Source organism: Sciurus carolinensis, chromosome 13 (genome assembly GCF_902686445.1).
Source record: "Sciurus carolinensis chromosome 13, mSciCar1.2, whole genome shotgun sequence".
NCBI lineage: Eukaryota > Metazoa > Chordata > Mammalia > Rodentia > Sciuridae > Sciurus > Sciurus carolinensis.
In genome coordinates this window covers 741,339-755,831 of record NC_062225.1, presented here as the reverse complement: position 1 = coordinate 755,831, position 14,493 = coordinate 741,339, and the positions used below count along the sequence as shown (strand labels likewise).

At 54.5% G+C, this 14,493-nt stretch overlaps 1 protein-coding gene across 1 annotated transcript in view; it reads right to left on the bottom strand.

The window, feature by feature from the left end:
* Polr1a (RNA polymerase I subunit A) overlaps positions 1–14,493 on the bottom strand; it is a 59,165-nt gene that overhangs the window by 29,958 nt on the left and 14,714 nt on the right. Inside the window, exons 10-14 of the mRNA XM_047522803.1 lie at positions 14,150–14,320; positions 13,931–14,053; positions 11,854–12,084; positions 8,500–8,754; positions 3,009–3,200 (exon numbers count right to left, since the gene is read on the bottom strand). Coding sequence (XP_047378759.1) covers positions 3,009–3,200; positions 8,500–8,754; positions 11,854–12,084; positions 13,931–14,053; positions 14,150–14,320 — 972 coding nt within the window. The remainder of the gene's footprint in view (positions 1–3,008; positions 3,201–8,499; positions 8,755–11,853; positions 12,085–13,930; positions 14,054–14,149; positions 14,321–14,493) is intronic.

Sequence of the window (14,493 nt, the reverse complement as noted above, 5' to 3'; positions counted from 1 at the left end):
GTTTTCTAATTTTGCTACAAGTGACCATCGGAACCCAGAAATATTAAAAAACAGAGAGGCGATCCCTAACACGGGCAAAAGCACTCCTGCTCCGCCCTCCGCAGGCCGCACTTTCCTTCTGCTGTCCTGTGCACACAAACAGGCTGTCCTGCCGGCTGCTTCCCTCAAACCACGCCACGGCGCTTCTCAGAAACCACTGATTTGTAGCAGCTACCTAACATCTCAGCAAGTGGGTGTGCCGTACTTCACTCGACCCGATGCTGAGTGATTGGCTTCTTCCCAGCAACTTTTCCACATTCTGGATGACATCTTAGGCTAGACTCATGGTCACAAGGAACGAATGCACCTGTGGGCGTAGACAGGTATTCTCTGTCGACTGGTTCTATTTTGAAAACACTACTTAATTTTTAAACTAAATACTACTAAATTCAGGACAACAATTACATAAAAATCCACTGACTTCCAAGATACAGATGGCTTATAAAATAAAGACACAAAACAGAGGAACACACACAAATGGCAAACTGGTCAGGAGTCACAAACGATGGCCTTCAGGCCAGCTCCGACCCATGAGCTACTTCTGCAAACAGAGCAGAGCTGGGTTGCAGCCATGTCCTTCAGTTTCCTTACGACTCAGCGGCAGACCTGAGTAGCTGCAACCTAGACCGTGGCCAGCAAGGCCACAGAAGTACTGCCTGATCCTTACAGAAAATATTTACCAAGTCCTGAAAAGGTTGAACTGTACAAAAATCTTTAAACTGCAAAATTCCTCATCCATTCTGCTAAATCAGCTTCTGTTACTGGTCAGGACAGAGCAATGTGACCCAATTTACCCTCCCCAGAAATAGCAGCAGCAGCAATGTGAATATGCAACAGTTTTCAAGACACTGGACACCAGGCGAGGGAGGACACCATCAACAAGCACACAGTAAACTCGACTGTGTACCAAGACAGACCTCTTTCAACCCCTTGAGTCCAGTCTCAATAAATCTAAAAGGATTCAAGTCATCCCAAGTATGGTCTTTGGCCACAAAGGAATTGAACTGGAACTCAGTAACCGAGATATACGGAAAGTCCTTAAATATTTGAAAACAAAGTAAGGTACTTACAAATAATTCATGGGTCAAACAAAAAATTCAAAGGGAAATTAGAAAGTGTTCTGAAGTGGATAAATTAAAAAACCTAACAATTTGTGAAATGCCTCTTAAGCAGAACAAAAGGAGAAAATGTATACACAAAATGTCTTTAGTTAGAAAAAGGGTCTTAAATCAATGACTTCAGTTTCAACCTGAAGTAACTAGAAAAAGAGCAGATTAAACCCAAAGCAAAAAAGAAAGTTAATGAAGACCAGAGTAAAATCAATGAACTAGGAAACAGAAGACCAGAGAATATCAATGAAACTAAAAACTGGTTCTTTTAAAGCAATAAAACGGATGACCCCAGGCAAACACATCAGGAAAAAAGAAAGACATACATCATCACTGTTGGGAATGAGAGAGACGATACTGGTACACACGCCACAGACAGAAAAGGGTAATAAAAAACCGTGACCAACTTTATGCCTATGAATCAACAACTTGATGGGATACACAGATCCTTGAAAACAACTACTAAAGCTTACTCAAGAAGAGACAGAAGCCCGAAGAGCCCCTTATTTATGTCTTGCTCCATTCAGTGCTCCTACAACACAGCACAGGCAGAGTAATCTATAAAGAACAGGAATTCATTTCCTTCTGGTTCTGGAGGCTGGGGAGGCCTGAGGCCGGGGAGAAGGCATATGCTGCCCAAACTCATCCTTTCTAAAGACTAACTCCCATCGTCCGGTAGGAGGTGGGGAAGGGGAGACCACCACTCGGGGCTCCTAGCTCCACCCAGGGCCCTCCCAACACTCCATCTGACGCCTCTTCCTGTGCTTAAAGTGAGGAAGCCAGATGACCAGAATCAAGACCAGGAGGGGAGAGGCCCTAGTCTTGGGCTTGCACAATAGCCCAGGGGTCTGACCTAGGGTTAACTTGTTGCTAATTAAGGTACATCAGCAGTGCAGTTGCTACCCCTCTATGCTATTTTCTACAGGAAAAAGAAACTTATGCAGGGACAATAGAAATTACATAAAATTCAGCTGTCAATCAACCCCAGATCCACCAAGGGAAGAGGGTGGGGGGACTAGAACAGCACAATAAAAGCAAGCTCTGAACTAAACAGCAGCAAACCGAATTCAACAGAACATAAAACAAGGACCAAGTGACGTTCATCCAGGATGAACCTCACCAACTGGGATCCCATGTCCCCAGACAAAGACCTGGAGAGCAGGAGGGGCCTGAGAGCACCCTCCACAGCCTTTCTACAGAGAAGGAACCCAGGCACACGTGGGTGAGCCAGAGGTGCCCAGTGGCTGAAGCCAAAGGCCCCGAGAGTGGAGGGCACACCCAAACGTCATGCCCAGGAGACTCAGTGACCTCCAGGGAGGTACAGTGTGACGCTCCGGAGCTGGCAAGTCCTGGCAAGTCTGGGACGAGGCTCAGTCCTGTCACCGAGGCCTGGGGCATGTGATTTAACTTACTAAGCCTCAGATTCTTATCTCCCTCCAGCAGGCCACCCATTGCAGTTGGTTCTGGGAATCCAATCAGATGAAGCATCCAATGGGATCAGCAAAGCTGCCATGACTTCCCAACAAACCTCACTATTGTTGCCAGCAGCACATAGCTAACACTATCATGTTTGGATCACGAGGACACCAACAGCAGTTCAGAAACAAAGGACAGAAACCAAGGACAGAAACCACAGGTCGATGGACCTCAAACGAACAGAAAAGCAGACTAATTTGGGGTTCTGCTGTGTGTCTGCGATGCGGGGGTGTATGCTGGGGCCTGCTGCGTGCGAGGCCAGCGCTCCACCCCTGAGTGGAACCCCGGTCTCAGGTGGCTCCTGATCAGCACGTCCCTGCCTGTTCTGGGAGGGCGCCTTTCCCACGAGGGGCTGTCCTTCCCCACACTGCTTCCCCCACTCACCTGCTTCCCTGTCCAGAGTGCAAAGGGCTTCAGGATGGCCGGAGGAAGGAGCTTCACGCGCCCTGCTTTGTCAGTGAGCCCTCGGTACAGCAACTCCACGTACTGCTCCCGGGTGAAGAAGCAGCCTCGGGTGGTCATGTTCACGCCTGAAACCATGTGGTCCTGGATCAGCCCTGCCAAGGGCTGTCCATCCTGCGAACACACAAGGACAAGGATGGGTTCCACGCCAAGGGGGGGTTCCCAGTCTGGACAGAGCCCACAGGCCCTCCTGTCCAGCTCATGCCCTGAGCACAGCCTCCGAGGGCTCCTGCTGTGGCATGGGGCCACTGTCCTACGTGAAGACTGCTGTGCACCCAGCTCCCCAGGCCTCTGGGCCTGGCCCCATCTGGGTCTAGTTGCCATGCAGTTTTGGCACTTATGCATGAAGTCGGTCTGGTGGTATCAGCGCATTCCTGTTTTCATACTTTGGTTTTATGCTTCAGTATTTTTCACATTTCTGGCCTGGTTCTCCTACAAATTAGCCGTCCATTCAACAAGTGTTTGTTGAGAAGCTACTGCACCCACGCAGGCCCATGGGCTACTCCAGGGACCCAACGGACATTCAGGCATGATACGGAAGAGCCAGACAGGAAGTACGTGACCACTGAGCAGCCTACGGGCAGGAAGACAATTAGAGGACGGGTCACCACGAGGACGGGCAGAAGGGGGCGCTGCAGGGTGGCTGGGGTCGCCATGCAGAGAAGCAGGGGTCAGAGGGTCTTGACTGTCCACGGTGCTGCACGTGGTTCAGGGTGGGCCCAACGAGGGCCTTACGAGACCTCAGCGTAAGGGCACCTTCGCCTCGCGGTGTTTGTGAGTCCCGGCGGCCCGGGCTGTGTCTGTCAGGCCTGTGTTCATGACCACAGAAGGCACGCTCAGGTCAGACTCCCTGGGCTTGTTAGAAGAGGCAGTCTCCACAAACTTCTCCACGAGGACAGGAACCTGAGAAGACCTGGGCTTCGCTGTGAAGACTTCTCATCTGATCATTCATTAGATCCGAGTGTCATGGCCACACTGGTGACTGCAGCTGAAGGAGCTCAGATTCGCCCATGGAGGAGCCACAGGAACAGAACTGGCACACCAGGTCAAAGGCTGGCCTCCGTCAATCCCTGCACTCGTCCCGTAGAAGAGCCACCAGGGAAGTAAGGTGCGGTCCGGGCTCACGGTCCTTCCCTGAAGGCCCACGGGCCAGCCGAGGGGAGCTTCACTCCACCTCTGCGCCAAAGACAGCCTGTCGGGTGTGGGGACACCCAGGCGCGTCTTAGGCATCGGACTTATCTGCAGTCCTTCGGGGCAGACGCAGACTTCCTTGTTTTTTTCCTTTAGGGAACATAATCACGAGCTACGTGTGGGACATGACTATAGTGCCTCTGTCTGTCCACTCTTACATGACTAGAAAATCACTCAAAGGGCTTTCCATACAACAATCACAAATTCTCGGGAGGTATGCAGATTACAGCTATTGCTAAAGGTCTACATATAATTCTGAGTTTCTTAAATCTCATCTAGGATTAGCAAGAACATCTCTGAAGCTGTGTGTTGATCACGCCTGGAATCCCAGAAACCTGTGAGGTTGAGGTAGAAATACCACAAGTTCAAGGTCAGACTGGACAACTTAGAGACCTGTCTCAATATGAAATTAAAGACGGATACGGTGGCATGCGCCTATAATCCCAGCGACTTGGGAGGCTTAAGCAGGAGGATTGCAAGACTGAGGTCAGCCTCAGCAGCTTGATGAGGCCCTGTATCAAAATAAAAGATGAAAAGGGTCGAGGATGCAGGTCAGTGGTGGACGCTTGCCTAACACATGTGAACCCCTGGGTTCCTGCTCTAGCACAGAGGGAAAAACATTTCTGAATCAAAACTCCAGAGAGTTCTCAGCAATCCTGTTCCACTTAACACCACAGCAAAATGACATTAAGATTGATGTCTCTGGTCAGAATGTTTAGGAAGTAGGGTATTTTGTATCTTGAATTTTCTAGAGAAAAGTCAGGAAGACTTGTTTAAAAACTTTCCACAGAGCTGGGTGCTGTGGTGCACGCCTGTAAGTCCAGCAGATCAGGACGCTGAGGCAGGAGGGTCACCAGTTCAAAGTCAGTCTCAGCAACCTATGGAGGCCCTAAGCAACTCAGCAAGAAGCTGCCTCAAAATAAAATATAAGAAGGGCTGGGCTCCTGGGTTTAATCCCTGGCACCAAAAACAAAAAACCCACCTCTCTACAGAGTGCTGGCCCTCAAAAGGCACAAGCAATCAGAAGGGGAATGTTACTCTCCACGAAATGGTGGCACATGCCGGCAACACTAAGCCAAGCAGCCAGACGCAGGAAGTCAGGAGCCAAGCGTCGCCTCTCATCTGCGGAAGCCAGAGCGAAGTATGGGGGAGCGGAGGCAGGAGAGGAGATGGGTGTCATGAAGACAGGGAGCAGGAGGACGGGGGACCTGGGGTGAAACCAACACACACGTGCAAAGGTAACCAAGGAATGCCACCTGCATGTGTGTGTGGAAGACGCCGCTCAAACAGGGAAATACGAGTGGAAGCCGGTCAGTGGAGGTGGGGACAGAGCAGGGGAGGGAGGGGCAGGGTTCTCTCAAAGTGAACCCAATGCTATGTTTAATTATAATGCTCTAAAAACCCAGATAAACAAAGTCCAGTTGTTTTCTTGGAAAAAGAATGGCCAAAGTCCCATTCGCCTCTCACTTTTACAAAGACACCCTGAAAGTCTGCCTGATACATACAGACAACAATAAAACATACTTCCATCTGGTACTATTAGTTAAGGACGAGAACTTCAAGATGGAAAAAGGGAACTCGAGAAACACCAATAAGGGGCTGGGGTTCTGGCCCAGGGGTGGGGCGCTTGCCTCACAGGTGCGAGGCACCGGATTCGATTCGCAGCACCACATATAAAGAAATGGATAAAACAAGGTCCGTCGACAACTAAAATAAATAAATGAAAAAGAAAAAACACCAGTAAAAATGAGCAAAACCACCAGGCACTCGTGAGCTCTGGGTTGGATCCCTGGTACCGTGAGAAAAAAAGACCAAAATAAATCAGCTTCCTTAGTTTCATCAAACTACCACTTGTCATCTTAGGACCTTGTCACCACAGACTTGTTGAATTTTTATAACCTTCAGCAAAAATGAGGATTCCACCTCTTGGTAGTTATACTAACCAGTGAATTTTGTTATCAAGCATCAAAAGCTTGTTTTCTGACAAAAGAAACAAAGTGAACAGAACTCTCAAGTCTTCTCCAAGTTTTCCTCTTTAAGAAATTAATTCTCTCTCCCTTTTTTTATGAGCACAAGCACATTGACTACGAACCATGGGGTGATCCTAGCCAATCCAACACTCTGACTAGCTGCCTGTGGAAGAGGCCCGGACGCGCTCCCTGGACGGAGAGCCCCTCCCGCAGCGTGTTCCTGCCACGGTGATGACGGGCTCTGCCCCGCTCTCTCGGGAGCCCGACCACCAACTCCCGCCCCTCCAGCCCCAGTCTGGGCCTGCCTGACGCCCCACTCCTGACGCTGACCAACGTGCCACTGCGACCTGCAGCCGTGGTCTCTTCAGACCCCTCCCCCGGCTACCAGCACACCATGCTGTTCACAGCGCTCCCAGTTTTCATGCTGGGATTCTGGCCAGTCAGTCCCACTCCCTGCTCTTTCATGGGGTCATGGGAACCTCTGCTGTCCACCAGGCCCCACCTTCCTTCCAGCTGCTGAAGGGTGGCATGGTGGGTGTGGAGGGCTGGTGCATTGGCAGAGGTGAGCGGCTTGGGTAAGGGTGGGTGGCGGCTGCGCCAGACACCACAAGACCTCATTAAGCCAGCTGCGCGGGACCAGGACATCAACTTTCTGACGAGCTTCATGGCCTGGGTTCTCTCACAGGCACGAGCAGGTGAGGAGCCTGCCCTCTGAGAACACAGGTGAGAGGAAGCTTCCTCTGCTCTGCACCTTGCTCAGTTAGGATCGAGCAGACACTGCAGTACGCTGGTCTCAGAGCTGCAGAACACCAAGTCCCCACGTAGCGATGGCCACGGGTCTCCGTCAGCAAAGAGTCACCTGCGACTCCCCAGCAGAGACCCTGGGATGAAATGGGACTGCCAGTCGGAGCTGCGGCAGCCCCAGGGGCCACGTCTGCTCTGTGCCTTCGCCCGGTCGCAGCTGTCAGCAGGGGATAAGCTCGGGTGCAGCCAGCACAAGGGCAGTGGACTGGAGTCCTGACCTCTTCACTGGCCGGTGAGCTTCTCTCTTGGCGCCCCACCTCGTGAGGCGTGGAGATGCTGGCAGGGAAAGTGTGCAAAGGCCCAAGGCGGCTGAGGCCCACGGCCTGTCGGCAATGCACAGCTTCTTGCTGCCACCGCTGTGGCCACCCTATGGCTGCTACTGACAGGAAGGAACGGCTCGTTTCCACATTAGCTCCAGCTTCTCAGCAAACTGAGCTGACCCTCAGCACCTTCCTGCCTCTCCTCCCTCCACTCAAAGGTGGGCAGAGAGGGAAAGCAAAACTCAGCTGGGTCCTGCGTGAAGCCGCAGCATTGAGGTGGGACCTGGGGCTCCTGGCCATCTGCGGGAGAAGCAGCTCCCAGGGGGCAGGTGCCCGAGGGCCTGGGCCTCTGCCCGCAGCCCAGGCTCCCTCTCCCTCCTCCTCCTGGGGTCCTAGGTCGAGTGGCACCGACTCTCCTGGCTGCGGGAGGTGGAGTGAGAGGCCGGCACTCGGCAGTGCTGCCCCGAAGGCGGGTCCCTGCGTTGTATCGTTACTCCCAACTCTCTCAAGTCCTCCCCAACCCGAGGCAGTGATGCGTAACTGGGGTCTGCCGTGACCTCAGTGGCCGGTGCCTGATGAGGCCTCTGCCCTCTGGGCACGTGGAGAACCCCACCCCTTCTCCTGCATCCAGCTCGTCTCCTCTGCACCTCCCATGAGCACTCCTGGACCCTGCAGTAAGCCAGCTGGATGGCCAGGTGAGGTCACCTCCTTCCCACGTCTGTCTGGGAGCTGTGACTCCAGGGGACTGCCCTTGAAGCACAGAAGATGCCCTCAAGGGCTCCAGGGGAACTCGCCCAGTCCCTTGGGGTGAAGTCGCCTCTAAAAACTCATGCTTGTCAGAACTCAAAGGGTCCAAGTCACCCGTGCCACCACGTTTCAGATGCCCATGCCTGCCAGGGGCCCGCAGGTCGCAGAATCCAGACCAGTCTGCTACACAAGACCTTCTACCTAGCTACTGGACTTGGCTTTCTGGGATGGCCAGACACTTAGAAATCTCAGTTTCTCTCCTGACTTACGTTTTAAGACCCTTTCCCTACTTTAGGCAACTGGAGGGCTGAGAACCCCCCTGGAAGAACCCAGGACCCTCTGTTCTGTGTGCCCCTGCCCTGGAGCTGCCCATGGGGCCCAGGTCCAAAGTGCCACATCTTGCTGGCAGTGACTCGGGAAGGGCCTCGAGGCCAGTCCTACCTTGGGAACCAGGTACTGCTGATCAGTGCAGGCCAGGACATGGGCCTCGGCCCGGCCTAGCTCGCTCTGGGGGAAGTGGGCGTTCATCTCGTCCCCGTCGAAGTCGGCGTTGTAGGCCTTGCAGTTGGCGTAGTGGAGCCGCAGGACTTTCTCTCCCGGCAGGATGCGGGCGTGGTGGGCCTGAATGGAGGGCCTGTGCAGGGTGGGCTGTCGGTTCAGCAGGAGAACGTCCCCATTCCTCACGTGCCGGCACACCTGGGGCAGGGCAGAGAGCAGGTGGGCCGGGGGAGCCATGCATCCTCCCTGCTCCTCGGGGCCCATCTCACCTCGGGCCCAGTGGGCTGCCTGCCGCAGGTGCCAGGTACCTAAATGCAAGGTGCAGAGCCCTGGATATCTGGGAAATGCTCTGGCTTACTGGTCCCAGCCCTGCTGAGCCCCAGTCCTGTCTCTGTGCTCAGAGGCACAAGGAACAGGTGAGGCCACAAGTCTCTGTCTAGTAGCTGTTGCTTCTTCAGGGACACACACCCTTTCTAGAGTCCTGCATTCCTCTGAGAATCCATCTTAAAAAAGTAACAAACACAATTCCTGAAGGCTGAACTCCTGCATGGAACCACAAAATCCCCAGGTCTGAAAGAGTTCGGTAGTCCTCTGAAATCCCCGCACGGCTGCATGTGAGTGTTATTCTAAAGGTGGTTCCACATTCTAGAACAATTAGCCCAACTTCGCCATGCACAGCCAGGACTGGAAGACAGCGTTCTTGATTCCCAGGTAGATGCCCCTGCAAACATTTTCTGCATTTGAAAAATCAGTAAAATGGTTCCTGCAGTCCCAGCTAGTCGGCAGATCAAGGGCTCGAGTCTAAGACCTCTCTGGGCGATGCAGTGAGGCCCTACCTCAGAGAAGATAGAAAGAGCATGAACGGCCAGTTTTGTGGGACGCTGTTTGAAAACCACGACTAGACCACTTGAAAGGCACTGCTTCAGCCTGACGAGCAGAGGTGCCAACCAAGGCTGCCTATCTGCATGCAGAGCAGCGTCCTCGGCATCAAAGCCTAGAGTGCGGTGCCCGGGCGGGGCAGAACGTCCCAGCGTGCACGCCTGCCCAACACTGGGACGACGAGAAGGCGCTTGCACACACGGGCCTGCGAGGCCAGCAGGGACGCATCCCAGCAAGAAAAGGCGCAGGTCGCATGCAAGCAGCAGGCCGGGGCGATTGAAACCCCGGCCTGCCCACCGTGCTCTGTGCACACAGGGAAGGGGGCCTGGTCCTCCCTGAGCCACAGCGGTGGGAAGGATAGCAAGGCACAGGTCCATACCCTGACTGCTACACCTCACAACTCCACGTCTTGCAGAGTGAAAAACAGAGACAGACTCGAGAGGATCAAAACCACACGTGATTTACGCTCTGAAGACAACTTCCCAAGCCACCACCAGTCAGCCTTCTGACTTCCCCAGCGCCTGCTAAGGCTTCTAACCCCTCATGTTAACGACCAGGCTCCCTAAATAACGACCGTAGACGACACTTGAAAACAACTGCATGAAGCCAGGTGCAGTGGCACATGCCTGTAATCCCAGAGGCTCAGGAGGCTGAGGCAGGAAGATTGCCAGTTCAAACCCAGCCTCCGCAACTCAGCGAGGCACTAAGCAACTCAGCAAGACCCTGTCTCTAAATAAAATACAATAAAAGGCTGGGGATGTGGCTCAATGGTCAAGAGCCCCTGGGTTCAATCCCCAGTGCCAAGAAAAACCAAAAAAACTAGGGACTCTACCACTAAGCCACATCCCCAACCGTTTTTACTTATTTTGGAAACGGGCCTCACTAAGTTGCTGAAGCTGGCCTTGAAGTTGAAATCCCCCTGCCTCAACCTCCCAATTCACTAGGATTATAGGTGTGCATCATGGTGCCCACCTCCACCTCAAGCATTCTGAAGGGCCCTCCGTAGGAGCCCAGAGGAACATGGTGACTCAGTGACAACCCACTCCTACCCTGCATCTCCTCTAGGTCACAGCAACAGGCCAGGGAAAACAACAGACTACCTCAAGCCTGTGTCCTCTCATGTCATCCACTTTATGAGGCTGCACTGGAAGGTGAGCTCCAGAGAGGCCTAGAGGTAATAAGGTGCTTCCTCATGCTCTCCGCCTTCCTGGCAGCTGGCCTCAGTTTCCTCAGCTCCGGAAAGCACGAGGAAACCCCCGAACACCAAAAGGCAGTCCTCAAGTACCTAGCAGCCTGTCTCGTCACAGCTCCCAGGGGACTTCCCGCCTTCCCTTCCCCGTTGCCAAGGAGACCTCAGCCCAGGGTGCCCATGAGCGTGGGCCAGGGCACTGGCCACTGACTGCGTCACACAGCCAAGTCTTCTTCCTCTAGCTTCTCCAGGGAGCAGCACCCCAGACCTGTGGCTGAGGCCCAAAAGCCCAGGCAGGATCTAGGATCTGGGTCTAGCAAACTCTGCGCAGCTGGGCAGGCACGCTGGCCAGTCTGGCAGGCACCAGCCAACCCAAACAGACGCCCCAGAGGACCGGCACTCCCCTGCCAAGACAAACCCAAGGCATTTCCTTTCCTTGTCTCTAAACAAAGACCTCAGTGAAACTCAGCAGGCCCTAGTGCCCAGGTCAGTCTCCTGCAGGCCTGGGGCCAAAGGCCTACTTCTGCAGCTGGGCAGGGAGCGAGCCGAGGCTGTCCTGGCCATTTCCTTCTCCTTCATGAGGCCCAGGGGAAGAGGCCAGTTTCCCACCTCACAGAGGAATAGGGCCCAACCTTCCTCCTCAGCTCTTCTGTAGTCCGGCCTCACCAGAGCTCAGTCTCTCTTGCCCAGGTGCCTCCCAGCCTTAGCCCTGCCCTCATCTTCAGCCAATACACCAGCCAGTCTTCAAAGACAGAACCCGAAAGCACCGTCGCTCCACGAAGAAGCATTGCTCAACACCACGGAGATGGTGAAGACTGAGCTGGCTGTCCCCAGCGCGTAGTCCTGGCTAGGGGGTCACCAGTGACTCCCCCCAAGCAGGACGGCTCTTACTGGGCAGACACAGTGCGATGTCCTCAGCAGCCCGGCTCATCAATCGCACTCTTTCCAGTGGCACACGGACGGTGGCAGCACTGTGAGCAGGCACCACTGAGGCGGCAGCTAAGACTCCTTCCCACAGAGCACTCCTTGAATTGCAGCAGGCAGAACTCTCCGCAGAGCCCACCAAGGTGCCTGAGCCCCACCAAGCTCCTGATCGGCACAGGGAGTACATGCTTCCCACGAGCTCCAGGGATGCGGTGCTGCTGATCCCGGGACCACCCTTTGAGTAGCCGGGGAAAGGCAGCATGGGGAAGATGGCTGGACCCCAATCAAACTTTCCCACTACTCACAATTTTTGTCCCCTGGGGCTTAGGTGCTCCAGTGGCTGGCGTCAGGAGCTGTTTGGCCACAGCTTCGCGCTGGCTCCCATCCACAGCGCTCAGGGCTGTGCGACTGCCGTCTTCATTGATGACCATGGAGGCTCCCGGGTGCACGTTGGGACCATTGATGACTGCCTGTCTCAGTTCCTGAACGTTCCAGGGGGTCACTGGCTGAGGGTAGGTCAGTTTTGTTGCAAATACCTAGAAAACAGGAACAAGCATAGAATTCAGGTCACAGGTTCTGCCCAAAATCTGCCTCCACAGGCTGTATGATACTCCCAAGATGTGGGGAGCCGTCTCCTAAGTACAGACAACCCTCGGCCACTGAAGCCATGTCCTGTCTGTGAGCTCTAGGGCTGTCCTGCCAGACTCACTCCCTTACAGGAATGCAGTGGCCTCCTTTTCCAGCAGTCTGAGAAGCTAACAGAAATGCCACAATTTATCTATTACAGCTTTTCAATTCATTAAATTTTATCTTTCTCTCATATGTCAATAAGCTCAAAGTGCCCAAAGGGACCACGGCACGAGACCCTCACTGGAGACAGACGGCAGATACCTGCCCTGGACCACTGCCCGCCCCCGGCCCCAGCACAGCTCTGACTGACCACAGCACTTCCTAAGAGCAGGCGCAGCCTCGGAAGCCCTTCCTTCGGCAGTTCTGCGGCCACTGTAAGCAAGGTGGCACTTGAGGTGAAAACAATCTGCAAGTCTGACCCGCAAGGAAAGGCAGGGCCCTCCAGCAAGGCCAGGCTCTGAGCCGGCCCAGGAGAAGCGCGTCCCTGAGTCTCTGGGCTACTGGATACTGGGATGTCGAAATCCCCTTTGACGCTTCAGAGACTAGGCAGCTTCTCTAACGGCCTCTAAGAGGGGCCTTTCTGGACAGCCCCGCCTCTACCCTCCCACAGTGACAGTGTGACCATCTGTGTACTACCGTCTGTCTCACTGCAGGAAGGCAGCTTGGAGAGGGAGTGCGCGGGGTTGTCTCGAGCTCACTGCCCAAGCGCATCTCACCTCCCTGCGCTGGACACCTGTCAGCAGTGCTACTCAGGAAGGCTGTGCTATGGGGGCCAAGAGACGTGGTGTCCACCTGCCCTTTATAGCCACCCTGAGTAACACTCCCAGGCCTCCATGGCCCTGAGACGTGGGGCAGGTACAAGGCATGCAGAGGGTCACCTCAGAGTCCCTTCTCAGGGGACAGGCCATTACCAATGAACCCAGATCTAGGAAAGAGAAGCCTAGAAAGAACCCTTGGGAGGAAGAAGTGAGATCGCAGAGTCTCTCCCAACGCTGGGGACTCTAGGCACCACGAGGTCCAGTTCAGCGGGGGCAGCCCCGACCTGTGTCCAAAGAGGGCGACACATAGGCCCTGAGCCTCTCCTGCCAGGGTTGGGAAGGAGCTGCCTGGTCAGCCTTTGGCTGCAAAGCCCGTGAGGCAGGGGGCACAGAACTGAGTCTTCCCCGCCTCTCCTCTCCTGGTGCGTTACCCCCTGCCCAGGAAGCTGGTGTGTCTGAGAGAGAATGCTTGGGCTCAGCTCTGCTCATCACCAGCACCTCCGAGGCAGGGGCGGCGTGCGCAGAAACGAGACTCCACGGAGGGAATTAAACCATCTCCACATTACTGACCTCGAGGTCCATTAAAAGGAAGTCGATCAAAGGGCTGCTGCTAACAGCACCGCCGTGAGGACGGTGGGGAAGTGAGAAGAGGAAGCCTGCTCACCCAGGAACACAAGCGGGCGGGAGCGGGGAGCCCGACACCAGCCTGGGGCCGGTGGCAGGCACGCCTGTCCTCTGGAGCCCTCCACCAAAGGCCCGTGCTCCTGCGGGGAAGGAAGTTCCCTGCCCTCTTCCTCTCCTGTTGTGACTCACAGAGTAGGAAGTGTGGCAGGGGCCTGCGAGGTGGCAGCACAGTCCCTTCGAGGCTTTCTCCACGTGGGGAAGAGATGGGTGCCACCCGAGTGACTCCCCCCTCCTGCAGCCGTCCGCAGCCCTCCTGACACGCCGGCCTGCCACCCACCAGCAGTAAGCAAGCCCCTCCCAAAACCCGCACCATGGGAATTCCGATTTCGTTGGTGTTGATGTACATGTCCGGGCAGATGACAGAGCGGGCCGCGTAGTCCACCCGCTTGCCCATCATGTGCTTTCGGAACAGGCCCTCTTTCTTCTCCAGGATCTGTACAGAGTGAAGTCCACAGCAAACACCATTCGTTACTTTCTCGTCTCAACATCACTCACCACAGTCAGCAAGGGGACTCCACCTCCTGCGCACCTGTCTGATGCCAGGGTACTTTTCCATCATGAGTTTGTCCATCTCGCTGTCAAACACAATGTTGACGTGGCTCTGAAGGCGAACCCACATGTTGTACAGTTTGTCTGTGAGAGACTGGCCTGGCAGCGTTCCTAAGAAGGATCGGTCCACAACCATCGAAGAGTCTTTTTCCTGGGAAATTAAGACCAAGAAAACAGGGACAATGGGGGAAAACCCAAAAGGTCTGCCTTGATTGCATTCTTCTTTCCTCCCTTGTCCTGACCAACGATGAGCCCTGGATGTGCCTCTGAACTGAGGGCTGGTGGAGAAGCGTGAATGAGCCTGTCCCTAAGAGCATCCACAGG